Genomic DNA, 27,406 nt, shown 5'->3' on the forward strand with positions numbered 1-27,406 from the left:
CAGGACCACATGGCAGTGTATGAAGGGCAGGAGGTGGGGTTGCATTTGAACCCTGACATTGCTCCTCTCCTGGTAGCTTTGCTTTGGGTGGGTAGGTAAAAGGGTGCTGCCTGTTGGTAGAACATGGATCCAGGGAAGTCTGGTGGCTGTGCCAGGTCATTCCAGTCAGGATGCTTGGGTTGTCTTTGCAGTACTGCCAGGAATGGTCTCCCAGCCTTACACTGCTCCACCACATGGAGGCAAAAGCACCATTGCTCAGCTCCCTCTCAGCCTCCACAGCTCAACCTACATCAAACCCACAGCCTGCTGAAGCCAGCAGGCACCCTGCCACCTCCAGCACCCTCAGGACTGTGTTCCCATTCCTACAGCCCAACCACTACCACCAGGAGGCAGATCTTGGCTGAACATGGTCCCACCAGCAGAATGGAGACAGCTTCGAGTGCTTTGACAGCCCCTGAGCTCACATATCAGCCAGGAATCACTCTCATCCTCATTGCCAGCTGAGTTGCAAAGCCCCTCCCCCCCAGCCCCGTCGCTGTGCTGCTTTACTGAAGCTCTGTGTTGTTTGGAAGATCTTTTGCTTTTTTATTTTTTTGGCTGCAGGATTTATTGTCCTCATTAGCCTGAAACCCAACGTCTGTTTCTACATTGCTGCTCCATGTTAAAAACACAGCTATCCATCACTTCAAGAGATCTCACCCAGAGGTCAGGGAATTTGAACCTGTGACAAAAGCCATCCAGACAGATTGCAGTTCCATTTCAGAAAGAGATTGGTGGTTGGGAAGAAAGAAAAGTTAGTGTTTAAAATAATTTTTCTTTGGAGCTTTTCTCCAGAACACTGTAGAGGTGTGAGGTTCCCACCCTCACCCCCCACTTCTCCCTAGTTCTTTTTTGGGGTGTCCTACAGCCAGAGTTTCAGACTGAGTCTGTGCTGTTCACGTGCTAACCAAGGCTTTACAAAATGTCTTTTATGATGCAGAACAACTTTGTCATAAAGTCAGTCACAAACACAGTCATATAATCAAACCCCTATGCTCTCTTCCCTGTCCTTAGTTGGAATTTCCTTCTGTTGGAAACTTTCCATCCAGCTCTCATATAGGAAACCAAAACCCCCTCTGAACACTGAATATCTCTGGATTTTTGTATTTTTTTTCCTCTTTGTTTTTTCTAGGGAGCTGCAACTAAGACCAAAATAACCTAAGACCTGATCACCTCACAGTATTTGGGAGAAGAGCAGACATCCTTAACTGAGGTTGGGAAATCCATGGAAGCACAAAGGTTAATGTGAGTCTCTGTGTTCAGTTTTACTTGCATGTAACTAATGGGACTGTGACTTAAATCAGAGTTTAGTGAGCTTGGGAGCAGCACAGCTCTGGGTACTGCTGGTTGGATGCACCTACCAGATCAATGTGAACCCCTGTGTTACATCCATCACCCAAGTGCTCTTGGAGAGAAATTTGGGAAGCATGAGAAAACTCTCGGTCAGTTCTACCCACCCCTGCCAACATCACAGCAGTTTTATATTGGTATAAATCCTGATTTACACCCACTACAGGGATGAAAACCATCCCCAGTAGTCTGGCCATGAAACCCAACCTCTGTTTTCTTTGCTTAGCAAAGAATTTGCAGGTGAAATAATAATAAATACTGAGCAGAGAACATTAACTGGTATCCAGGGAGTTTGAACAAACATAGAGTTATTTTGCCCAAGGAAATCAGAGCAAATCTTGCCAGCCCCACCAGGGTTTGCAAACCCACTACTCAACTGTCCAAGCAGTTCTTGCATTACAAACAACACTAAAGGAAACCAGGCTGGTGAGTCCTTGGGAGCCACTCAAGAAGCACACGTGCTTTTAGGGAGGCAGATATTTTCTTTCTTATTGATTTCCTCTTCTAACCAACTCACAGAACAAAAAAGCTAGGAAGGCATTTTAGGGGGAATGTATTGGGATGCAGTTGGGTAAACGCAGACTCAAAGGCTCCGCATGGCTCGTGCTTCCCTGACTGTGGGGTCTCTCTGCAGGATTCATTCTAAGGCCAGGGAGGCACTGGAGAGTGGTTTCTGATCTTTATGCTCCCAAAGAAACTCCTCCATCTCTGAACTCAGTGTTCTGTGCTAAAAAGATACTGCCCTGAGACTGAAGAGTGAAACAACAGCTGGGAAGGAGCTCAGTCAGGAAGCAGCGCTGACAACAGCTTAATTCAGGTTGGTTTTATTGATCCGTAGTCATGATGTCAGGGCTGTTCCCTTCAGGAGAAATGTGCAGCCCTTTCCTTCAGGGAACAGCCTGTCCTCTGCACTCCTTGGGAGCCCCACTTCTCCCACATCCAACACCCCAACCACCAGGAGTTTTCTCTTGAGAAAATGCAGTGATGTGAGGAAAACAGAAAACCGTGCAGCTCTGGGGGAATCACAGATGGTGTCAAACCACAGAATCCCAGACGGGGTTGGAAGGGACCTTAAAGACCAGCTAGTTCCAACCCTCTGCCATGGGCAGGGACACCTCCTGCTAGCCAAGGTTGCTCCAAGCCCCATCCAGCCTGGCCTTCAACACTTCCAGGGAGGGCGGGGAAGTATCTGCTGTCCCTCAGCTTTGGCTGGAAGGAGGAAAAGGAAAACTCCACAAGCAATCTAGTTGGGATTTGCAGGGATGCGTTTACCTCTTTGGGATTTGCAGGGATACGTTTCCAGCTCCACTTCGTGGAGGGGGAAAGGGGCTTTTGCTGGCATCACTGGCCGGAACATGTAGCTGTCGTTGGGCAAGGAGTGCATGCGGGACACGGAGATCTTGCGGACCGTCAGGAGGTTCTGAGAGTCCTGGGGCCTCAGGGAGGCTGCACCAGCCTGCAAAGCAAGGAGAGAGGGTGACAGGGTCATGCAGCAGCTTGGCAGGGAATTTATGACAATCTCCTTCTCGTCTGCTTTTTGTTTTAAAACCTTGTGCAGATGTTCCTCTTGGCACCTTACAGAGAGGCAAGGGGATAGCAAAGCTACGCCGAGGAAAGAGCTCAAGTTGCGGCTGGAGTAAAATGAGGCATCTCTGATCCACCACTAAGCCAACTCCTGGACACTGCAGAGAGAAAGTAAGGTCCAGGAACATGGGGCCCACCCTCTAAAAACATGCAACAGCCAGCACAACTCACACTGCACAGCTCTGAGTATCCCAAGGATGCTTTTAGCCCAAGCTGGGTGGTGATGTCCTTCTCCTCAAAGCTACTGTGGGACAGATGGGCAAAACTTGGCCAGTCCTCAGCCCTGCTGACCAGGAGTACCAAGTGTTTCTGGCAATTCCTGTATTAATCTCCCCAAACCAGACAAGCAGGCAGACATTTAAACACAGACATTGACACCATTCAGACCCTGTGGCCTCTCTCCTACAGCCTGGTGCATTTTTGGGCACTGCTGACCCCAGCAGAAGACAACAGCCCCTTGGCAGGAGGCAGAGGGAAGAAGCCATCATGGCATCAGGGATGTGAGTGTGGAGCCTGTCTGGGAGTAGAAAAGGGATTTCTCTGCATTTGCTTTTGATGTGAAATGGAGCAGGTTTGAAATACCTGGACAGAGCACATTGCAAACTTTCAACCTGACCCCCTCACTGCTTCTGAGGCTTTGATTTTTCAGTTACCTTATAGCAAATTTACTCCTTAGGGTCTCAGGAAGCTCTAGGGGCCCAAACCACATCCCTGCAGTGCTGATGGAGCAGCTGTCAGAGGTGGTGCCAGGACTTGGTCAAGTGTTGGGGGAGTAGAAGCCCCTGGAACAGAACCTGCAGCCTGGCTCTTGGTCCCAGGCTTTTGGTCCTAGACACATTCCCTTCACAATTTACCACGTTATCTAAAGTACAACTAATAGCTCTGGTTTTCCTTTAATATCAGCCACCCAGTGACTGATTGAAAACATTTTCCCAGCTGCACGTCTTAAATTAAATGTGTTTTGCTTTGCTGGGCTGTTTTTCCCTCTCTGCCAGAGAAAACTGGGCCTGAGATCCCTCGCTGGATAGTCTGGAGGTCACCAAAGATCTGGTTAAATCTGTTTTTTTCCCCATACATTTCTGCCTTATAAATTTATTTCCCCAGATCCTTAATGAGACACATCCCAAGACAAATCACTTGATGCTTTCACCCTGTTGAGCTTGGCTGGGGAGGTGGGGGGGGATCAGCAGCCTTTGTTTACAGGGAGCTGGCATCCAGCTGCTTCACCCAGCAGCCCTCTGGGTGCAACCCAAGTCTCTCCTTTGATATATTGGCACCTCAGGGGGTGGCTGTGCCAGTTGGCCTCTGGCCATCAAGGCTAATAAGCCACCAGCATGGTAGCACCTGAGCTGAAGGCAGGGAGGTGATGGGTAACACCATGGTGCTGCACCAAGAGCAAAAGCTCTCACCCCACTTTCTCAGTGTTCAGGAACAGATCAGTTGTTGTCTATTAAATCTCACTTCATCCTTGCAGGGTCTTGTATTTGTGTCCTGTGGCTGGGGCACTTGAGCAGAAGGATGGGGTTCCCATCATGGGAGTCTCTGCCCCTTCCAGCAGGTCTGAGTCTGGGATGGCTAAAGACACATTCTCACAGCTCAGCCCCTCCTTCAAATCAGAGAGATAAAAAGCATCAGTAGCAGAGCAAGGCTGGGTCTGAATGCTCAAACACCTTTGCCCTCTGGCATTTTCCTATTTAACCAGAGCAGGAAGGAAAAGAAAAGCAAATGTGGCTTGCAAAAACCATCATAAATGGCAAGAACCATCTTGTAACACCATCCATGGTGCCTATGCCACCATCAGGATTAACCACCTGGAGTCCTACAAATCCAAGCTCTCCAGAGCATCTGGCAGGGAGTGCAGGATGGATCCACACCTGCCCAGAGCAGCCTGAGGGGCTGAGATGTGAGCGAGGGCAAAAGCCTCACCTGCCTTCCAGCAATCTCAGAGACAGGGTCAAAAATCTGTGGCCAGCTCCCTGCTCATGCTGTTCTCCTGCTGAGGAACATCCCCACTCATTTGTGGGTTTTCCAGGGCTGAGAGGAACTCTGCAGGGCTCCTGGTGTGTTTAGGAGGCATTGGAAGATGAAGAAAACCCCAGGAGAATGAACTCAGTTTGAAGTCACAGCTGATGTGAAAGGATGTGCCCTCTCTTGCCCCAGTGAGAAAAGCAACCTGGGTGTTTATAGTGCGTTTTCCTCCAGAAATGTCTCTTAGGGTGAATTCCTCATTGCTATGTAACTAGATTTCTTTTTACTTGACTTAATAGAGTCTGATAGATTTTACTAAAACCTATTTTAAAGAAATTTAATCTCAAATCCCCCATTGATTTTGCAGTAGATTTATCTGTGATCACAGTGACAAAGCAATTTTGTATTCACTCTTAATCATACACTGCTGACATGGGATGAGACAATTATTTCATGCCCCTCCTTTGCCTCCCCTGACTTCTAATTGCCCTATTTTTCTAGAGGACTAATAGCAATCAAAGAGCAGGCAGCGTATGGAAAATCAGCTCAGGAACCTCCAGCTTCTTGCTGAGGGGCTCTGACCATTCCCAGGGCCCATTCCCTGAGCAGAGGAGAAGCCAGTGGGACAGTGGGAGCTGCAGCTTACAGCAGGGTCAGACATGTCCTCCTGAGCTGGGTGCTACAATTTGCTTGAGCCTTTTCTGGAAATCCCAAATTGGGATTTAAAAGGACTTGAGCAATAATTCTGTATCAAGGGAATTTATGCCATCCTTTGCTTCAGTTGTCAGGGTAGACAGTGGCAGCATTCCCAGGGCTTGATGAGTGATCCCTGGTCCTGCTGCCCATGCTAAAATGACAAGGAGTGAGGCATTGGCTGGGAGAACAGGACAGGGACCTGTGGCTGTTATGCTTCTCAGCTTAATACTCACGGTCTTTGAAAAACTGGAAATGGCAAGAGATGGACTTTCAGCTCCCTCCCAGAACAATGGTTAGGACAGTCTTAGCCCTGGAGAACACCTTTCAAGGAGCCTGCTACCTCAGGGAGCCCTCTTCAGATACCTCCAGATGCAGAGGTGACATCTCTGCTGAAGGGGGACCTGGGCAAGCTGCCTTCCTCCTATGCTGCTGAGTCTCTGGCCTCTTTGGCTCTGTGTCCCTCAGGATCTGACTCCCTAATGATCAGACAGTGGTGATTGGTGAGAACTGTCCCCCCCCTACTACCCTGAGCACAAGAAGAGCACAAGATGCTTTGTGTCAACTATTACCAGGGTTTGGTGCTTCACCTGCACCGCTGACTCTGACTTCATGGTCTCCTGACTCCTGTAGGGTGCTCTGCTCTCTGGGGCCACTGCACCTCCCCTGCTCCCACTAATGCCTGGAGTGGTTGCTCCTCTGGACATCTCCAACTCAATCTCAGCATCCATCTCAGCATCCTCCTTGGCCTCCTTGTTGCTCTCCTCCAAGTGCTTCATCAGGACTGCCACCACCACGTTGACAAGGACGAACTGTGCGATGAGGACAAAGGTGACAAAGTAGACAGGAGAGATGACAGGCAGGTAACTGAGGCAGTGTTTGTCCTCCCGAGTGCATTCCCGGAGAGTGTCCTGCAACAGAGAGGGAGAGGTGAGGGATTAATAAGGACTGGGGCTCTGCTTGACCTCCAGACACAGAAACATCAAAGATAACCTGCTGAGGAGTGAAAAGCATAGAATTAGACATTCCAGACACAACAGCTTGTAGTTACATCATACATGGAGAGAAATAAAAATATGGACATCATGAATTCAGCTTTAAAGAGGAAGATTATGTTGTGTGCCAAATGCACAGAGTACATGGTTACTCCTCTCAGCCACAGGAACTGGCATAATTTTCCTAAAGTATTATATATATATATATATATATATATATATATATTAAAAAGAATGAAGTTTCAGGTTGGGTGAGACTTAGGACAAATGATCCCTTGAAAATGCACTTGGCTTTTAAACAAGAAGGTTTCATGTTGATGTTTTAAAATGAAACCTTTTTTGTTTTCACACGAGAGGTTCCGAAACCTGCCATATATGTAACTACAGAGAGAAGCAAGTACTCAGAGACTGCACATACCTTCATGATACCATTCCAGTTGTCCCCTGTTGACACCCTGAAGAGGGTGAGAAAGGCCATGCCAAAGTTGGTGAAGGTTGCGTGCCGGCTCAGACCTTCACAAGGATTTTCTTCACTGCAGTCTAAAGGGGAGAGAAGCAAAAGCATCTCAGTCTGCCAGTTCCTGCTGGTGAGACCCTGAGATTTGTCACCCTGATACATGGCATCAGGGAGGACTGCTAGGTGGTGATCTCACGGTGGCCTCCAGCTCCTGAAAGGCAGCTGCAGAGATCATGTAGCCAAAAAAAAATAAATCACAGGATTCAGAGCAGCAGAAGGTGAATGAGACATTTTTCACCTTTGTGGCTGAAGAAATACACACCTACAGATCTAGGTATGCAATATAAACTCCACAGTATTTCATCTGGGGTGGATGCAGAGCTAATTTTTTCCAGAATTCATTGAGGACTGAAAAATAAGTTTGATTGAAAGAAATATTCTGCTTTCAGGCACTTGTAATCTGAGCAGAGGGTTGGACTCATAAAGGGGATTAATGACAGCCATAAAATCACCGTGGAGGAAGGGCCCTGCTGCTGCTCTTGAAGTCCTAAATTGGGATGCAAACATGGAGAAGACAGAGACATCTCCTGTGAACAGCATGTTTAAAGGCAGTGACTGTCTTGGCCTGGCTATGTGGGGCAAGGCAGGGCTGTGGTGTTGTCTCTCTGGATCATCTGGATTTACATTTAGTGGTGGACACATCATGATCAGCTATGCAGGATCCTCAAGCCAGAGGAAATCAATGATCCTGGAAAACCAGGAACCAGCGGATGCTTCCTGATTTATATAGAAAGGGGAAGGTGATGCTGAGAAGAACAACGAACAGACAAGACTTGGGCAGCTGGAAGAGCAATGTCAGCCAAGTGCAGAAAACTAATGGAGTGTGGTGGAAGCTCTGAGGAGGGACATGTTTATGGTGGCATCTCTCCAACATGAATCTGACTGCCATCCAGCTTTGCAGACTCACGTTCTGTCTTAAGCAGCAAGCTTCCATCTTTGTGAACATATCCATGCTGAATAGTTGTATTTAAACAGTAAATAGTTCCTCTGCAGCCAAGGGTGGTGTTGGACAAATCTCTAAATGTGTGTGTGTGCACGTTAGACAGGTTCTGTATTACATCCTCCTGTGTCATATGTGACCCTGAGATCAAGAGAAAACTTTTATCTTCAGACCATGAGCTGTGAAGCTAAGGAAGGCCCATGAATGAGAAAGAAGAGAAAGGAAACAGCTAGATACCAAAGAAACATCAACTGAATGAAATAAGTGGTGTCAGGCACATTACTCACCTAGCTTGCCAAACAATTCCACTCCCAGGGCAGCATAGATAAAAAACAGGAGCATAAAAAGTAGGCCAAGGTTCCCTACCTACACAAGGAGAAAGCAGAACAAGGGTCAGGCAAGTTGAGGTCACAAATTAAGTTGCTCCATCACATTTTAAACACAAACAAAAGAGGGACTGGTGACCAGAGGTTAATCAGCATCTCCCCTGGCTTCCAAAACCCTGGTTCCCTTTCATGGTTCTGCTTTAATAGACCCAGAGAAGTCTCCTGTGTGGTGGAAGGAGCAAATGCTACCACGTGCAAAACAGCCTCTGTGCTGATGCCTCTCCATCACCCTTCCACTCACCCAGGATGGTGCCTTCAGCTGTCATTTGGCCAACTCATAGCCACAGCCTCAGCACCTCTTGGCCCTGCACTCCAGTTTAAGGCACCTGGTGCTCTGGTTTGAGTTTTAAAGGTCTTTACCTTCTGTTTGTGAGCTATGAGACGGAGCTCAAAGGCTGAGGCTTTCAAGACAGTGACATTAACAGGTCATAGCTCCAGCCACAAGAGGACTTAGAATCATGGAATCATAGAATTGGGCTGGAAGGGACCTCAGAGATCACCAAGTCCAACAGCTTGGAGGGCCTTCAGAAAAGGAAGATTTGTTCCAAGAAGAGGGAAAGCTCTCCTAACCATGCCACTTTACAGGTATTTCTCAACAACTACAACAACCTGAGTTTTAGCTCTGGGTGTCTCAAAAGAAAAGCTTTATTCCATATAGCAGCCCTTGAATGCAGGCACTGGCAGCTCCAACACTGCCTGGGCTGCTGCTCTTGGGTATTCACTGCACTGCAAGGTGGCTGAAGGTAACAAAAAGGTTCTTAATAACAATGGCATTCAGCTATGCACACTGGGAGCAGTCACTACAAGGGGTCAAAGGCTGTAAAACATTTCCAAGAGCAGATTTTTTTGTGATTCAGGCAGAGAACATGAAGGGCAGAGCAACCTGACCAGCATTTTACCTCAGCTCTGGTCACATCAGCCTTTCCTGAACACCTCATGTCTGTCAGCTTGTACCAGAGACAGACCCAGTGGTCTGATTAGACAATAATAATTTTATCTATCAAGAAGAATAAATTCAGGAATTCAGGGAGTCAGGCCAAGGGATTCATAATCTCCAAGATATCTTCTAGTGAACTCTACAGCTGAGAGAGCTTCCTTCTCTGAGGCAGCACAGCCATGATGTTGCTGGGTGTTTTGCCCATGCTGTTGAATTTCATTAGCAGGGTTATCAGTCTGATTCCTGCCATCATAAAACTAACACAGCCATCACTTCTGAAGCAGGCTTTTAAAATTATTTTTTTCAACAGATATGAAAGAAATGGGAATTGTCAAATCACCCAGTGGAGACTTTAATTGGTCTGAAGCCTGAACTCCACGCAGAGCTTTGCAATTCCACTAACATTATTACCACACTTCAGGGAATAATAGAGATAATACAGTGATGTGGATGGCTGGGCTGGATGATTTCATCTGCATGTGCTGACTTGTGGGATAGTGTTTCCTAACTCCTGTCTGCTGGACCACTGGTGGTTTGCAAGACATTAGGAGGCAGCAGGCAAAGTGACTGCAAATTGGAAAACACAGAAAAAGAGGCACAGCAGCAACTGCACTCACAGGCTGCTGAGCAGGCAAATGAAGAAATAATTAAAGAGAAGGAAAATAATAGTGATAAACAAGCTTTGTAGGTTGAGTGTAAATTCAAGCTTGATGCTGTAGCACTGCAGCATTTTTTTCAAAGAAACCCATAAGCTGAATATTTTACTGCTATTTTCATGCCTAATAAATCAGCCTGCAAAACTGATGAGATTCCAGAGAGTTTAAACTAACATCAAAGTATTACCAGGTTAACAGTCAAAACTATTATCTAGCTCTCAACATGCAAAGTATGTTCTGAGCTGACATTTGCTTATAAACAATTTGCCCACTATCTCATGTGCATTTGTAAAAGATTCTGTATTTAGTGTTATGACTAAATATGTTAGTGAACCAATGTGTCTCAGAAGTGGTCCTTCAAAGACCAGTTAACACTCCAGGATTTGCTGTACAGGCTCCAGGCATCCCAGCCACAGGCATTCTCTAAAGATGCTCCTAGAAATGTGTTTGCAGATGTGGTGGTTGCTGGTGCCTGTGGCTGCATTTGCCCTTGGCTGAGAGCAGACACCTGGGCAACTCCAAAGCTCAGCTGATGCACAGCACCTCTTGGGGCTCTCCTGAATGTCTGACTGATGTGGGAATGTGGCCACATGGAAGAAGGATGTGGGAGAGAGCAGCAAGGCAAAGACCCTGGGATAAGTGATGGCACTGTCTTTACTGTTAACCTCCATCCCAACCTGTATCAAGACATCCAGAGCTGCTCTGCAGTGTCAGCTAAGCAGCTCCCCACCTGCACAAGAACAACCACTTGCTGCCCTGAGCAGTGCAGCATCCCTATGGATATGTGCAGAGCATCCCTATGGATATGTGCAGGCATCTGGTGGCTTGTGAGGTTGGAGAGGGCAGGAGTTTCTCAGCAGCCCACAGACACTTGATGCTCAAGAGAATACAACTGGGCAAAATGGGAAAAAAAATGATTCATCTGCTTGCTTAGCTTCTGGCACACGTCAGTGCCAGGTTTAATATTTTATGAGTGCTAGGACATGGAACATGTCCTTCAGGAAAGGAAGGTCCTCTGCAGCCTGTGGCCTTCCCCAAGGTCTGAGCGGAGAGGAGCCCCAAGCATGTTCTCTGAGATGGTGGAGGCAGTGAGGGCAGCTGGCAGCTGCTAAGGAGCAGAGCAGGAGGCTCCTCTGTCTCCATGACCTTGAGTGAGTCATTTCTCTCCTGTAACTCAACGTCCTCATTTGTTATACCCTTGCAGACAGGTAATTAATGTCTCTAGAGAACTTTCAGATTTAGCGAGACCAGACAAGGGAAAGATCGGGCATGAATCATGTTGCTGGGAGGAGAGGGAGGGGACAGGAGCACATCCAAGCACTTTTCTCCAGCAGCCAAAAGCTGAGATGCCTACAGCAGGGATGGAGATCCAGCTCCAGTCAGTAACCAACCACCCAGGCAGGCTCTGAGAAGTGGTTCTGCTCTAGCAGCACTGACCAGGTCAGCCCATGCTCTGTTTATCCATCAAACTTCCCCCTGACTTGGGCTGGAGCCTTTGGCTGGGCAGAGGAAACTCAAGATAATCCCTCTCTCTGGCAGCCAGGGGTTATCCATCATTTGCTCTGGCTCCAGTGTTGAGGGCAGGCTGTGGCCTGTAGGGAGTGAAGCAGAGATGAAGAACATCTTGGAGATTTTCCTTTTGCCCTCTAGTGCCTCAAAGAAACCCCAAGGAAAGATGGAGACACCGGTGACAAAGATCTTCCCTCAAAACCTTAATGAATATAAATCAAATTCATTTTTCTTGTCAATTAGCAGACACATTCAATGAGGATTTTCCAGCTGTGGTTTTAGACTGCTAAATAATTGGGGTAGAAACTCTTCCCTTGCCTTTGAAATGAAAGCTGTAGCTTTATGAAGAATTATTGCTGTCAGAGAGGTCTTCCCAAACTTTTCTTCCCACTTTTTTGAATGTCCACTGGAGGTCAAAGTGACATTTTTACCTGCACAAGATCTACTTGGAATATCCCTGGGAATTTCCCCTTAAAAGAGACTTTGGTTTGAATGTAAACTGCAAAATCACCCCCAGGAAACAAAAAGCCTGGCCTGCAACCACCCTATTGTTTTGGGGGCAGAGAGAAGAAGGAGAGAGAGAAAATATGCTCTGTAATCACAATCCTTTTGAAAGAAAAATAATAGACACAAATCAAATGCTCTCTTGAAATGCCAAAAGAGGGGTCAGGTTGGTAAATTCCATGCTTTAGACTCAGCCAAAATCCTTAACTGAAAAGGAAATCTGAATACCAGAGGGCAAATGTCTGAGATTTGCAACATCTTGATGGAAGTGATGAAAAGTAAGTGGGTCTTCCCAATAAAAAGAAGTTCCCTCTTTCTCCAGTTAATTTTGAAGAGATCATGGGCTTCTTTGTACTTAGCAACTAAGTGATAGGGGTGTAATTGGGTAATTACATGCACCAGTTCTACTGCTTGTCATGGCCTCTCATCTTCTGGAAGATCTGTCTACAGAGCATCTGCTTTTGGCCAAGCCACAGAGCTATTTCCCTGCCTTTGGGAAGTGATCCCTCTGCAGAGAGCTGAAGCTGATGAAGATTAGGGTTCAGATCATCAAACCCACAAACTAGCAGAACACAGCTTAAGTAACATAAAATTTTAGAAACAAAGGAATCCTAAACTTCTTGGAATTCTTCTGATGTGTTTTAGATCTTTTTGAGGGAGAAGTGCAAGTCAGCAAAAAAAGTTTCTTTCCTTCTCTTTTTAAAATAAGTGGATCCACAAAAAAGTGGTTCTAGGAGCTGAAGACTTGAAGGATCCTATCAAATATTAAGACTGTCTGCATCACCATTCTTCTGGCAGCTCATGAGAATAAGGTGATTTGAGACTACAATTCAACCTTTTAACACTCAGAAACATCTCACCTATTTGCCTTTTAAAGTCTGAAGCTCCTCTGTCAAAGTGTCAATAAGCATGACTGCTCCTGTCTCACACAGAAAACTGCTGGGCTGGAAGCTGTCTTCTTCCAGTGCTTTCACCAACAGCTTTCTCTGTCTATCCTTGTGTATCCTGAACTTGCCAGTGAAATCTGTGTTTTAGAAGAGCACTGCCTACAGCAACTGACTCTCTGTAAACTCCTTTTCCATCATTCTGGTTCTCCCACCTGGTAGACACTCTGTGAGCAGGATGTGCCATGCAAAACTGTGCTACTAAGGCACTGGTGGCAGCAGAGAAAGCTGATATACTCCCCAGGTGGCTTTTAGTGCCCTAGAGCCATTCCCAGGCCCAAAAGGCTTAGTCCAACAAGGGGAACAAACTGGGCATGGATGAAGTCTGGGGGCTTACCTGGGGGAGTGCTTGTACCACGGTGTCCAGGAGAGCTCGCATCCCAGTGGCCATTTTAAGCAGTTTCAGCACTACAATGAGAATCAAACCCTGGTCAGCAGGGCTGGGAAATATTTCAAACAAAACCCATGAAAGAAAACCAGCTTCAGATCTTGTAAGGAGGGTTTACATCTCTTGCATCTATTCATAGAGATGGCAAGCTCATGGCATCCTCGCAGGGCCTACAGAACAACATGGGCTTCCCACACCAGTTAATGCTAAGGACATCAGTAAAACAGACCAGTTTGCCTTACCAGGAAAAGAGGAGAGTGATGGGGAGACACTTCATCAGTGAAGAGCATCATCTCAACCTCTCGCCCTCCCCTCTCCACCACTTCTTGCTCTTGTCTGGCATCAGTACAAAAGGTCTGTGATCCCTGCTTTGAATTCAAGACCAATCTAAGATTCCACTGGAATCTAAGATCTAAGATTCCCCCCCTGAAAGCCCACCCAGCTTGTCTCTGAACTGACATTTTGCAGCCTCATGAGCTAACTGTTCTCAAATAGAGCTGAAACAGCAGGACTAGAAGAACAAATGGGCAAACCAACTCCTGATGTGCCCGGGGGAGTGGCTGGGAGCTAGGGAGCAGCTGTACCTCGCGCTATCCTCAGCACCCGCATGATGCGAATGATTGTGGGGTTGATGGGCAGGGCAGCATTCATCTCAATTTCCTCCAGTGTGATTCCCACAATTGATAAGAGAACTATGGCCAAATCCAGCTGATTCCACCTAAAAAAAAAACCAAAATAAATCATAAATGGTCAGACACCCGAGAGTAGAGAATTATGCTTCTGCTGGTTGCCTCAGGTGAGGCCAATCAGCTGATAAGGGGGCACCACCCAGACCTGCCCAGAGGGCTATAAAGGGCTGCCAAGAGCTGCCCCACCTTCTGCTGGAGCTCTCAGGTGAGGCCAATCAGCTGATAAGGGCTCAAGGCCCAGACCTGCCCAGAGGGCTATAAAGGGCTCCAAAGAGCTGCCCCACCTTCTGCTGGAGCTCTCAAGTGAGGCTGATAAGGGGTCACCACGCAGCACTGGCCAGAGAGCTTGAAAGGGCTGCCAAGAGCTTCCCCCACCTTCTGCTGTTGCTCTGAGGTGAGGCTGATACAGGGGCAACGCCCAGCATTGCCCAGAGGACTAGAAAGGGCTGTCAAGAACTGCCCCACCTTCTGCTCGTGGCCTCAGGTAAGGCTGATGCGGGGGTGCGACCCAGCACTGCCCAGAGGACTAGAAAGGGCTGCCAAGAGCTGCCCCACCTTCTCCTGGTGGCCTCAGGTGAGGCTGATACGGGGGCAACACCCAGCACTGCCCAGAGGACTAGAAAGGGCTGCCAAGAGCTGCCCCACCTTCTCCTGGTGGCCTCAGGTGAGGCTGATACGGGGGGCAATGCCCAGCACTGCCCAGAGGGCTAGAAAATGCTGTGAAGAGCTGCCCCACCTTCTGCTGGAGCTCTCAGGTGAGGCCAATCAGCTGATAAGGGGGCAACACCCAGAACTTTCCAGAGGACTAGAAAGGGCTGCCAAGAGCTGCCCCACCTTCTGCTGGTGCTCTGAGGTGAGGCTGACAAGGGGGCAATGCCCAGCACTGCCCAGAGGGTGAGAAAGGGCTGCCAAGAGCTGCCCCACCTTCTGCTGGTGCTCTGAGGTGAGGCTGACAAGGGGGCAATGCCCAGCACTGCCCAGAGGGCTAGAAAGGGCTGCCAAGAACTGCCCTGCCTTCTCGAGTTGGTGTCAGGGGAGGCCAATCAGCTGATAAGGGGGAAACGCCCAGCACTGCCCAGGGGGACATAAAGGGCTGCAAGGAGTGCCAGCGACCCGGAGTGCGGTGAACAGGAGCAGGGAAACAGGAACGGGGCACGGCAGTCAGCGAGGCAGTTCACGCAGGCAGGAGAAGCAGGAGAGGCACAGCCACCTCCCAGCTCTCTTGAAGGAGCAATGGTCTCCAAAAACCAAAACCTGGTGCTTTTAAGGCACAGAGTGTGACCACACAGATGGAACCCCTGAAGAGGGACAGGAAGAGGGATGTAGCTGTTCAGGCCTCTGGGTGTGAAGTGTGTCTGAGCCTGGTGTTAGCACCAGAGGACAGTGTGAGGGGGGTCTGTGCTATGCGAGCAGGTGAATGACTTGCTGTGCCTGGTGGCAGAGCTCAAGAAGGAGGTAGAGAGACTAAGAAGTATTAGGGACAGTGACAGGGAAATTGACTGGTTGAGTCACACCCTTTCTAACCCAAAAGAAGTCCAGAAGGAGACAGTGAAGCCCTGCCCCTCCTGCAGGCAGTTGGAGCAAACCAGGTGGATGGGAGGGAATGGAAACAGGTCCCTCATCGGAGAGGCAAAAGAATCGGAGGCAACAGCATCAGTTCTTGCAGTTATTAGTTCCTACACTTTAAAGTTTGCACCTGTGGAGAGACAGCTTTTTGCTCTACCTTGCACACAGCATGTAGTACAACCATAGTAACACTACATTTACCCAGCATCTGGCTTTGAAACTGGGTCACTACAGCACTATCCCAAATGCACAGAGTTTAAAATAATCTCACCTGTCCTTAAAGAACCTTCGAAAACCAAATGCCACCAACTTCAGAACTGCCTCAAACACAAAAACTATGGTGAAGACGTAGTTGCAGTACTTCAGGGCTTCATCCAGGGACTGAAAAGAGAGAAACCAGTTAAACCAGTCCAAGATGTCCTTTCTTAGAGCCCTCACAAAGGGACTGGCAGGCACAAGGGTGGCTCAAGCACAGATATCTAAGAAGTAAAGGCTTTGCTTCTTCTGAACTGCCTAGCCCTGGATAGAATAAAAGACTTGATGGATCATTTCTTTATCCCAGCATGACAATCCTTAGGACAATGGCTTTGCTTAAAACACTCAGAAAAATAAATAATGTTGGAGATGGATTAAACCTCTCCTCCTTGTAAAATGTTACATCTCTAGAGCTGGGCAAAGTATCTCCATATTTGGTGCAATGTTCACACTCTATAGAGAGCTGCTCTCGGAAGTCAGGAATCTGCAGTGTTTATACTTTAGGATGATGAGTGTTTATACTTTAGGATGATGAGTGTTTATAATGGATTTCATTGGAACTGTAGGGCAACAATAGCAAAAGAATCTTGCTGGACCTTAAAATAGATAGTTGGAGGCTGAAACAGCTCTTTGGTTGGGTGAGGATCTGAGCAGAGGAGTGAAGGAAGGGGAATTTAATTAAAAGTAGTATAGGTCTCTTACAATGAGAAAATAATAATGATGAATATTAAACCAGACACAACTGGAAATAAAATGCAACAGAGAAGTCTGCAAGGCTATCTCTGCTTTGTTGGCATGGAAGAAGGAAGCCTCAGCCTCTCAAATCACAGCTGTGTGGTGACAGTGCTTTGCTGAGCCCAGGTATGTAGGGTGACCATGAACTGATTTTTGGAGGGCAACAAGAGCTTAAAGCTTTTCAGCTCTTGGCATTCCTCATTGCATTACTCCCTTTCTTTCTATTTTAGTGCCCCAAATAAAAGGGCAACTTAAAAGAATATGGGATAATTTACTACTTCATCTGAAGCAGTCTGCCTGAGTCTGAATTCCTGTACCATTCATGATGGTTTACATTCAGATTTAAACCACTGACATGAATATAAACCAACTATAAAAAAGACCTAATCCAGATAAATAACATTTATATGCAAAACAAAGGCTTTTCTGTAAAGAAATTATGGAGGCAGAACAGCAAATAGGCAGCTGGTGTAAAACACACATGCATTACCCTGTGGTTTAGCTTCCAGGAGGCATTTGCAGGTTACCTGGCAGACCATGCAGTACTTGAAAAGTAAACACTGAGCTTAGAGCTCCACAACAATAAGGGAATGGAAGATGAATATATGCAGCAAATGGACAGGCTACATGATTTATGCCAAAGGTTTTCTTGGAAAAGTATGGGTTTATGACACATAAAGAAGGGTTGTACTTCAGAGCTGCTTTATTCTAAATTCATTGAGGGAAAGAAACGTTGCTTTGCATGCATTAACTTCATGTTTATAGCTGCTAATGGAATATTCTAAAACTCTGGGCTGCTTTATAGTCTGAGGGTCAGTCATGGCTGGGATCAGGAGAGGAAATACTTGGACTGGTCTTTACCTAGGACAAGTTTAGCTCCCTCTCCCACAGGAAAGCAGGGAAATCAAGCTTTCTGCTGGGGCAAGTGACTCCTGAATGGTAGAGGTGGCCTAGAGTTAGATGGATTGCAATGCTGAGCCTCCTGAGGTTCTCAAACGCCAGGGAATGGCTCCAGAGAGAAGCAGGGATGGCTGCAGACCTCACCCATCAGTGTTATCCCAAGGGAAGATTGTATGGGTCTTGGGTCTTCTGCTCCCCCCCACTACTGTGGCTCACACTGATGGATGGCTCTTACCTTTGGCTGGTTGTAGTGCTCCATTGACATTGTGATGACATTGACCCCGATGATGAAGGTGATGAAGAGGTCAAGGTAGTGGCTGGTGCAGAGGGTGTGAATGTATTTCCGTGCTGGGGAATAGTCAGCGTAGTACGGCCGGCGCTGGGCTTCTGCAGAAAAAGAGAAGGAAAGGAAACACAATGAATGAAGGCCCTGCTGTGTGCTTGGCAGCCATCACATGGGTCATACACACACCCAGCTTCAGCACGTGGGAGAACTGATGTGAAATGGCCAAATGCTTCTCCCGAGGACCTTCAAGAACAGTAGCGGGGTTATCGGGCTGAGCTGGAGCTCTTGTGCTGGCAGGAGGGAGCTCCACAGTTTTGATGACCTCTGCTAAGTGGTCTCTGTTCTTACTGCTTGATCTCAAGCTAGAGGACAACCTTTTCACTTAATAGTACTCTTGTCCCAAACAAGGAGGGGTGAGAAGCAGGATGGGAACGAGATCCAAAGCCAAGAGAAAAGCTTCAAACTCAGCAAAGATTCAGCTCCAGTTGAGAAGAAATGCTTAGGGCAGGTTTCACTGGTCTGGATTCTGGTATGTACCTCTCCTAATCCTGCTGATGTCAGGCATGTTCCATGTAAGAGATGAACAAAACCTGAGCTCAGCTTCTGTGACAGAAGGTTTTTTTTTTGTATTTTAAAAGTTCAAAGAAAAATATAGCAATGCCTGTGGCAAAGTAGGGCACATGCGTGAGGGTGAGCAGCACACAGGGGAGCATCAACAGCAGTGGAGGGGTTGCTCAGCATTTGGCTCAACAAAGACTCAGCACAAGCTCCTCCAGAAATATAAAGCCAAAGGCATGGTTACATCTGAAAAAACATCCAGGATATGACCACATGAATTTTCTATCTCTGCCTCTGGTCATGACTCCTCCTTTCTTCTCATTGATATGGGGAAATTTCTGCACATGACCAAGTTCCTGGGGCTGTTCCAAGGAGAGTGTTTGGACACTGCCCTGAGATTGAGCTGTATTTATTTCAAGTATCTCTCTTAAATTAGACTGTGACCACAGGATGGCTGGGGGCATTTGGATGAAGTCAAATTCTTTTCAGACTTATGAAATGTAAATATTCAAAGAGTGTACTCAAGGCCAAAATCTGCATTACTGTGGATTTTGCAAGTGGAAGAGACATGCTAGATCATTGTAATGCAGAGCAGGATTGTTCTTAACAGACAGGGTTGGGTTGATTTTTTTTTTTTTTTTTTTTTGCACATGTTTCAGCAAATTTAGCTTTAAATGCATGAGGAGCTAGGAAAAAGGCCTTGCTTCACTTTAAAAATAAGGAGGGAAACAAGTTCAGAAGTACTCAGTGCCCCCCTAGAATACATCTTCCACTCCTTTGATCTTACTAATGTAATTCAGATGGAGTGACTCCTGAAATGAAGGTTTCTTGGTTTTTCATTTTTGGTTGTTTTTTTTTCCTCTGGTAGTGCAACTGATGCCAGATTCAAGTCCAAAACCCTAAAATGAACTGGACAGTTAAAACTGGAGTGGAGGCATTTAAAAACATTTCCTACTGACCGGGGTCACCTAGACTTTTTTTCTTCTAATGGGTGTGGAAAAACAAGATGAAAGCAAACAGAATTGCTTTTTAATACATTTTTCTGTTGCTTTCATGTGCCTTAGTCTTACCAGTCATCTTGGACTGGTGGGGCTGTCTTTGCTACTGAGCTCTGCTAATCTTACAGTGCGTTTAAAAAATAGTAATAAAAACATTGTACAGACTAAAATATTATACTGCAATATGCTTTCAAGATTCCTTTTTTTAAAATTATTTTTTGGAAATGTCTTCTTGGGAATGCAAAAAATCAGCTTGTTTGGGAGGTCTGAGAGTACCTCAAGTAATCAAATTTTATATTAGGGGACCATTTGTTCATGACTAATGATTAATTAATGGATCTCAGAAGAACATCTGCAGCCATGAGCACTGTGTGAATACCCTTGCAAGCAGTACACATGGAAAACTTGCTGCAGCTCCTCTCTAACCTGCCCAGATGCAGCCATTGATTAATTATTCAGCATTCAGATTTATAGACTAATTATATAATTGCACAGCATAATCACAAGAAGACATTTTCCACCAAATAGAAAGCCTTGTAGGCTGCCTGTCAGCAACACAGCTCTCTCTCTCTTTGGGTTGGATGTCCAAATAGGAAAGAGGATCCACCCAGCCACAAAGGTGGGTTTGGTGATTGTGTGAAAGTGTCTCCAAGGTCTGCACACTCTGCCAGACCAACTGCTTGCTCAGAAAACCTGGCAGAGGTTTAACTTGACCTGGGATGAAGGAGCTCGAGATGCACATCCCTGGGGCCAGGGTCACACGTGAAAAAAGAAACATCTGGGGACACACACACACACACACACACACAAGGACAGTCTAGGATAAAGCTGACAATGCTTTGAAACACATGCAACACCCCAGTCATGCTGAGTGCAGAACCCATGCAATGTCCATTAGAGGAGATACTGCTCATGCGAGGCTCCCAGGGGTGAGCAGGGGGTGCAGGGAGGAAAAGCCCAAATTCTGTTCCTGGAGATGCTGGCGTGAGGCTGGAGTGGCCACACGAAGGCAGAGGGGTTGCAGCAGGGTGAAAGCAGTGAGAGATTAGCCACACAGCTTCGCTGCTATGCTGGCCTTCTCTGAGGAGGAGAGAGATTGTTCCAGAGCTCCAAGGCCCCACTGTTCATTTCTGATTCCTTCAGGAACAGAAATTTCACTCAGCAGCACAGCAAGTGGCTCTGGCCTCCTTTCAGTTCAGACACATTTTTATCTCTTAGTGAGAATGTACTATGTTATTCTCCCCAGTGTGAGTGTTAAGTGTTCACTGCACACACCTACTGCTCGACTAGAGATGAGGGAGAAAGTGCATGAGAAGACCAGAGGACCAGGGGGATGCAGGCACAGCAAATGGAGAGAGCAAGTGCATTGTTAATAATGGCAGAAAAAATGTAACCTGTGCCTGGTTTCTCCAGGGAAATGGTGTCTGAGATGAGACTCCAATCAGCCAACTAGCAGACTTACATCAGACAAGTATCCCCTCAGCTGATGGTTTGAATCAGTGGGAATGCAGGAAGGAAAGGAGAAGCTATCATATGCAGAAGGAAAACCAGAGCTCTTTCTCACCCCCACTTCTAGATGTTGGCTAATGCTTGAATCACATCTCTCTGTGGAGTATTTAAACTTCTTTGCTTGTAATTCTGCTGACATGAAAATTAATGAAGCACTGTCTCCTAGCTTAAAAGCATTTAGGTTGGCATTACAATTGCAAGCTACAGCTCCTCCATTATTTTCCCCTGCATGAAACCTTAGAAAGCCCTAATGGGTTTATATGCATGCTTGGCACTGAGCAGCTCTATACCTGCAGCTGCCTGGAAAAATAAGCAAAGATGGTTTGATAATTCCCTAGCTGGAAATACTAAACACTCAGATATGCAGTGCCCAAAATTTTAGTTACAGTTCAAATGTTTCTGCTGGATACAGAGATGGTTCTGGCACCAGGAGGATGGACTAATTTAAATACCACTGTGTGCTGCCCACGGTTGCTCATCCCTAGAGGGAAAGGCTTACAGGCAGTGCTCTGAAAGGCATCTCTGCTGGGTCTTAAAACAAAACTTGCCTCTTCCTTCTGCAGGGCCCAGACACCCAGCTTTGAGAAATGCACCAGAGAAACACAGCTGTGGCCATGCTCCTCCCCTGCACCCCATTGCCTTTGCTCAGTTCTCACTTTTTGAGGGCTCTAGAGGGACCAGAGATTTGGTGACACTACTGAAAGGCACTCTCTGCTCCCCTAAAGCCTTCCCTGGGCTGTGTCAGGCATTTCCAGCACTGCTTTCAGCACACAGTGTTACCCAGACCCCACTTCCAGCCTGTGTTTGACCCAACTCAGTGGCTCTGCTCAGTGGGCCAGCAGCTGCTGGCTTCACAGCAGACACAGAAGGGTTGGATTTGGCCCCATATCAGAGGAGATCAAGCTGATCCATGTGGTTTTAATCAAAATGTTTAATCTGGGGATGCTGGTTTCAGTCTGTCTTCTAAGAACCTCATTAAAAGGTTAGGAGCTGCAGGATTATTAAATTACCCAACATTTATCTACGCAGTAGATGCTGTGGAGGGAGGTGGGGACTGTGCCAGGAAACTATTCAAGTTTACCTTGAATTTTTACCTGCACAGGAAAAAGCAGGCTATGTAGTTCTGCCTTTAAAACCACATCAAATGCATTGCTATGTGTATCCAACCACCTTCCCCCCTTTCCTCAAATGACAGAGTCTCACCCTGTCCCAAAGCCCTCAGATGGGAACCAATAAACCTTTTGGAAAGGTCTGAGGTGGTGGTGTGTGACAGCAGAGATGTGGGCTGGGAGGCACCTTCCTGAAATGCCTGAAAAGGACCCCCAAAGCAGACAACTGATGATTCTCCATCCCACCTGCATGGGGACTGATGAAGAAGCTGTGTCCTCCACAGAGCAATCCCTCTGCCAGGATCTGCAAAGAGGGTCCAAATCCTGAAGCCAGCCTGCAGAGCCTGGGATTCATACCAGGGACCATCCAGATACTGAGAAATTGAAGTTTAACCCATTTCCAGGCCTGAGTCCCAACCTACCAGAGCTCAATGGTGCATTTCTGTGTGTGTAGGTGCCTACAGATACCCCAAGACCTGAATACACAGAAACCCCCAGAGCATTGCTACAGACAGAGGACATTACAGACAGGACACAAAGACAAGATGCCAGGCAGACAGGGTGAGCCCAGATGGGTGCTGTTCAGACAGTACATCTGCTTAACTATGGTGGATTTTACTCTTCCCAGCAGCCTGATTCCCCTCATGGTCTGTTCAGGCCAAGGAAAGGAAGCTGAAGGAAAAACAGAGCTCTCTGCTAGGCAGGGGGAAAGCTGGCAGCCCAGTGTCACCATGCAGCATCCCACACCTGCATCTGCACACAGACACTGCCCACAGAGACTCTGCCACACATGGCACCAAATCACATCTCCCATCTTTCTGAGTCTGCCACGTTTTTTCACCAAATCCATCTTCTAAATTACCCCAGAGGTGAAAACTTCTCTCATTTCAGTGAAAAAACAAAAAAATCCATTAAAACGTAAATAGCAATCTTCTAAAATGTGTATCAGATATTTAATTTCACCTTCTTATGGATGCAAATTTAGATGGCCAAGCTGCCTATGCTGAAGAGAGGTAGGGAGGAGACCTCAGAGCCAGACAATCTGAGGCAACCTCCTGGAAGCCCAGCACATGGTCAAACATTGAGCCTCTTGGTTGCTATATTGGATTTGATCACCTTCCAGAAAGCTGTCCTCCTCCCTCTGTGCTCTCAGTGAAAAGTTACAACCCACATCTGTGCAATGCCTGGGTCTGCAGTCTGAAGTAATCTCCTTGATCCTGTCCTTTAAGACAGCTGGATAAAGAGGGGCAATGTCACAGTGTCCATCACTTTGACAGGGATTGGCTCTTCTCAGTGTCTATGCAGTGAGCCACAGACAGACTTGTAATAAGATTTAATTCAGAATAAGTTTCAGGAACTGCAACTGGCTGTGGTCAAGCCATCCCTCCTTACCTGTGCCCTGGTCTGTTTTCTCTAAAGGATGCTTAATGCTCTTTGCATTAGAAGCTCACCTGGTTTACTTTTCTGCATATAAACTTTGAGTTTATCTAAATGTCTTCTTGGGTCAGCACACTGGGACAGAAATACTGCACCAGCAGGAGGACTCTTGAGAGTCTGAAACTGGTTTTGTTTATTGTTATTATTATTATTCCATCCCTGGAAGTTTTTAAGGCCAGGCTGGACAGGGCTCTGAGCAACCTGATTTAGTGTGTTTGGAGGTGTCCCTGCCATGGAACTAGATGATCTTAAAGGTCCCTTCCAACCCTGAAAATTCTATGATGGTGCTGGAAATGTTGCCTTTGGGATTTCCACTTCTAATCCTACCTGGAACTTCAAACTCAAAAAGGGGAAATGAAAAAAGGGAAATGAAAAAAAAAAAAAGGGAAATGAAATTGCATTTGAACTCTTTCAAATCTGTGAAGAGATCCAACATCTTTTTGCAGCTGGCTACTTTGATCCAGATTTCATTTTAACCCAGCTACTGAACTCACAACTTGCCCAAATGAAATGAGCTTGGCCTTCACTGTTGTGTCAGGTCAGTCTGTCAGAAAGGTCCTGTGGAGACCACAGTGAAGCCATTTAGTGCTGAGGTCTCCCATGGCTCCAATAAAGAGGGATACAGCTGCTTGTCTCCTGACTCAAGCATGGATGGATTTGGGGTTTGTTTGGGGTTTCTCCTAGCAAAGCCTCTGACTGCTTGGCCTCAGAGCCAGGCAAATTACTGTTCAGGCTAACTGCAGTTTTCCTAGCTGAAAATGGATACCTATGGCTTGAAGTCTGGGAGATGACCAGCCATTTGTCACCATGAGCTATCAGGTCCTCACAGGACGTTACACAAGAGCTACAGGACTGCTGTGGCAAGCAGGGCCAGAAGCACTCAAGCCTTATCCCTGACTAAGCTCATCTTTGATCTCAGTGACCAAGACACATTCCCTCACTTCTAAAATCTTGCTAGCATCTAATTCAGGCTCTCCATGTTCACTACAAGTGGCAGGGAAGTTGGTGTGGCCAGTTTCCTGGCAGTTTCCTTGGGAATACCCACCAGATGCTATAAGCAGCTTGTCCCTGGTGGAGCTTGCCAAGAAGCAGTGGAGGTGAGAAATAAAGAGAAACCTGAGAAGGTTTGGATCAGGTAAGGGGCACAAGGTCAGGTGTTTTTCTGGTCTGGTCTGATGATGGTCCCTATTGGATCCACTAAGAAACAGATTCCAGTTAAAGGCCTTCGAGGGCAACTGGGCTGGTGAAGGGATCCAGCACAGATCCTATGAGGAGAGGCTGAGGGACATGGGGGTGTTGAGGCTGGAGAAAAGGAGGCTCAGGGGAGACCTCATCACTCTCTACAACTCCCTGAAAGGAGGTTGGAGCCAGGGGGGGTTTGGGCTCTTTTCCCAGGCAACTCTCAGCAAGACAAGAGGGCACAAGAGGTCTCAAGTTGTGCCAGAGGAGGTTTAGGTTGGACATTAGAAAGAATTTCTTTACTGAGAGGGTGATCAGACATTGGAATGGGCTGCCCAGGGAAGGGGTGGATTCTCCATCCCTGGAGATATTTCAAAAGAGCCTGGATGTGGCACTCAGTGCCATGGGCTGGGAACCACGGGGGGAGTGGATCAAGGGTTGGACTTGATGATCTCTGAGGTCCCTTCCAACCCAGCCAATTCTAGGATTCTATGTTGCACCCTGATGGCCCTGCATCTGGCCAGTATCTCCATGTAGACTGTTTGCAAGGACAAACTGAGTCCCAGCACAGTGCTCAGCAGTGAAAGGCTCCCCCAGCCTGAGATGGGGCAAGCATCTCTTGTAATGGACATTTTCCAGAGAAGGATTTTCTGGTCAGCCCCATCTCAGGGCTCCATTCCTCTCCCCAGGGCTGTCAGTTTGTTCATGCCCTCATGCAGCATGTTTGTGGCATGCTATGGCCATGCGCTAGGACTATTTAAAAAAAAAAAAAAAAGCATTGCAATTATTTTATCTAAGAAAAGAATCAATAAATCAAACCACCACCATCATCTGATGCAAACAGCACATTAAGCCCCAGGGCTACCCTTGGGATCGGCCTTCACAGGCAGAGCAAGCATTGCAGCTGTTTACTCACTGCATCCCTCATCACACCATGAGCTCCCACTTGGTGCTTGGGACACTTTTGCCTTGCAGAGTGTTCTAGAGGACTGCTCAGAGGAGGATTTTCTCCCCAGCTAAGTAAACAGGTAATGCTTCCCACCGGGCTTGCAGAGGACAATTCCAGGGTGTTGGCAACCCAAGACTTAAGGTACCGCGCCAAAGAGGTAACGAAGCAAAACAACCTCTTGAATCCCATGGAAACGAAACCAAAGGAAAATGAAAGTCTTGCTTTGGGAGCAGGCAGGGCTCAGAAAGATTTTGGTTTGTAAGGCAGTCTACCGACCAGACAGGTACATCTCCTTACTCCTGCGCTTTTTCTCCAAGCGTCTCAGCCGCTTCTCCTCCCGCCGCCGGGCTTCCTCTGCCTCCTGGTGCTGCCGACACTTGTGGAAGTTCTCCACCACCACTCCCACAAACATGTTGAGCACGAAGAAGCTGACGATGAGCAGGAAGGAGATGAAGTAGAGAAGCATCCAAGGGTTATGGTTCTGGATGGGCTGGTGAGGTGGGGAATTAAAAAGACAAGCGATCAATGGCAGGGACAAGATGTGAGTCAGGGTACAGGGGGCAGCAAGGCAGGACAGGCACTGCTGGGGGGAGGAGGAGGAGAGGGCTGGGAGGAATAAAGGGATCTCTCCCAATGGGATTCCTCTCATTCATTTTCTCACTGACTAGGATTTTACTTTTGCTGTGAAAGCCACCTTGGCTGACAGGATTTAATTATTCTGGCATTTATTTCATAAAGCTTAAAATAAAGCTCAGTGCTCATGCATCATCCCACCTGTTAGATAATTTTAGTTAAAGATAGGCTCTGGCTTATTATTTTTGAGATGTGTGCTCATAGTTAGAAGCAGGAAAAAATTTCAGTACAAAGTGTTACTGTATCTACAATGAGGTACTGGTCATCTAAGACTCTTGACTTTCCATTGCAAATGCCACACAACACAAACTTACCAGTGTCCCTTTCACAATGTTCCTGGTTGCTTCCCTCCCACCTTCTGTGGAAGCCACATTGCAATGGCACACTTGGCCCCCCTCAAATACCATCTTTCTAATGAAAAAGCCCATCAATCAAACCCTAAAAACTTGCTGGTGGACTACATGGGATGCAGCCACTGTAAAACCTGCTCTGTGCAGAATGAAAAACCTTGGCAGCCCAATGGGCAGTCAGGACCTGAAGAAGGTCCTCAAGTTCTGCTCCTTCCTGGGACTTTAAAACTAACAGAATCACCAAGGCATGAGACTTCTGAGTACATCTGGGATCTGCAGAACATTTACCTGTTGGTCAATACCCACAGCATCCAAGCCATCATACATGATGTTCACCCAGCCATCTTTGGAGGAGAGGACAAACAAAGACATGAGGGCCTATAAGGAAACAAACAGAAAAGATTGGTCTCACATTTTAGTCCCCAGAAAAGAAACCAACAACAGACAAGGCTCAGCAAAATCAACCCACAGTTCATAACACAACACCTGGCTGGGAGCTGGCAATGAAATCCTACACAGTGTTTGTATCTTACTTCTACCTGTTTCAATATCTGGCTTAAAAGTGAGCAAATATGGCTGTTATTGCTCTTTTTCCCTCATGTATAGGCTGATTTTTGCTCAGATACATCAGGTTTTTCTGCTCACCAAAGTATGATTAAAAATATGCCAGCGTGGCCCAATGTTATCAGGTTTTAAACAGCAAGAATATATCCAAACTCCTCCTATGGACTGATGTGCTTTTCAGACAGTATAAAGCACATAATGTTTTTTTCTTGCAAGCATAACAGCTGAAATCAAGTAGCTCAAAGTGACAGTTGAGGTCCATACACGAGGGACTGCATG

At 46.9% G+C, this 27,406-nt stretch overlaps 1 protein-coding gene across 3 annotated transcripts in view; it reads right to left on the bottom strand.

Annotated features, from left to right (window-relative positions):
• Positions 1–27,406, bottom strand: part of LOC139803808 (voltage-dependent T-type calcium channel subunit alpha-1H-like) — a 114,289-nt gene that overhangs the window by 4,454 nt on the left and 82,429 nt on the right. Inside the window, exons 22-31 of one of the 3 annotated variants that reach the window (XM_071760353.1) lie at positions 26,852–26,941; positions 25,857–26,070; positions 17,791–17,942; positions 15,937–16,046; positions 13,995–14,128; positions 13,360–13,430; positions 8,374–8,452; positions 7,048–7,169; positions 6,207–6,545; positions 2,662–2,845 (exon numbers count right to left, since the gene is read on the bottom strand). In XM_071760353.1, the coding sequence (XP_071616454.1) occupies positions 2,662–2,845; positions 6,207–6,545; positions 7,048–7,169; positions 8,374–8,452; positions 13,360–13,430; positions 13,995–14,128; positions 15,937–16,046; positions 17,791–17,942; positions 25,857–26,070; positions 26,852–26,941 (1,495 nt within the window). The remainder of the gene's footprint in view (positions 1–2,661; positions 2,846–6,206; positions 6,546–7,047; positions 7,170–8,373; positions 8,453–13,359; positions 13,431–13,994; positions 14,129–15,936; positions 16,047–17,790; positions 17,943–25,856; positions 26,071–26,851; positions 26,942–27,406) is intronic. The other 2 variants (XM_071760354.1, XM_071760355.1) reach the window with 2 other exon arrangements.

This window comes from Heliangelus exortis, chromosome 17 (genome assembly GCF_036169615.1).
Source record: "Heliangelus exortis chromosome 17, bHelExo1.hap1, whole genome shotgun sequence".
Taxonomy (NCBI): Eukaryota; Metazoa; Chordata; class Aves; order Apodiformes; family Trochilidae; genus Heliangelus; species Heliangelus exortis.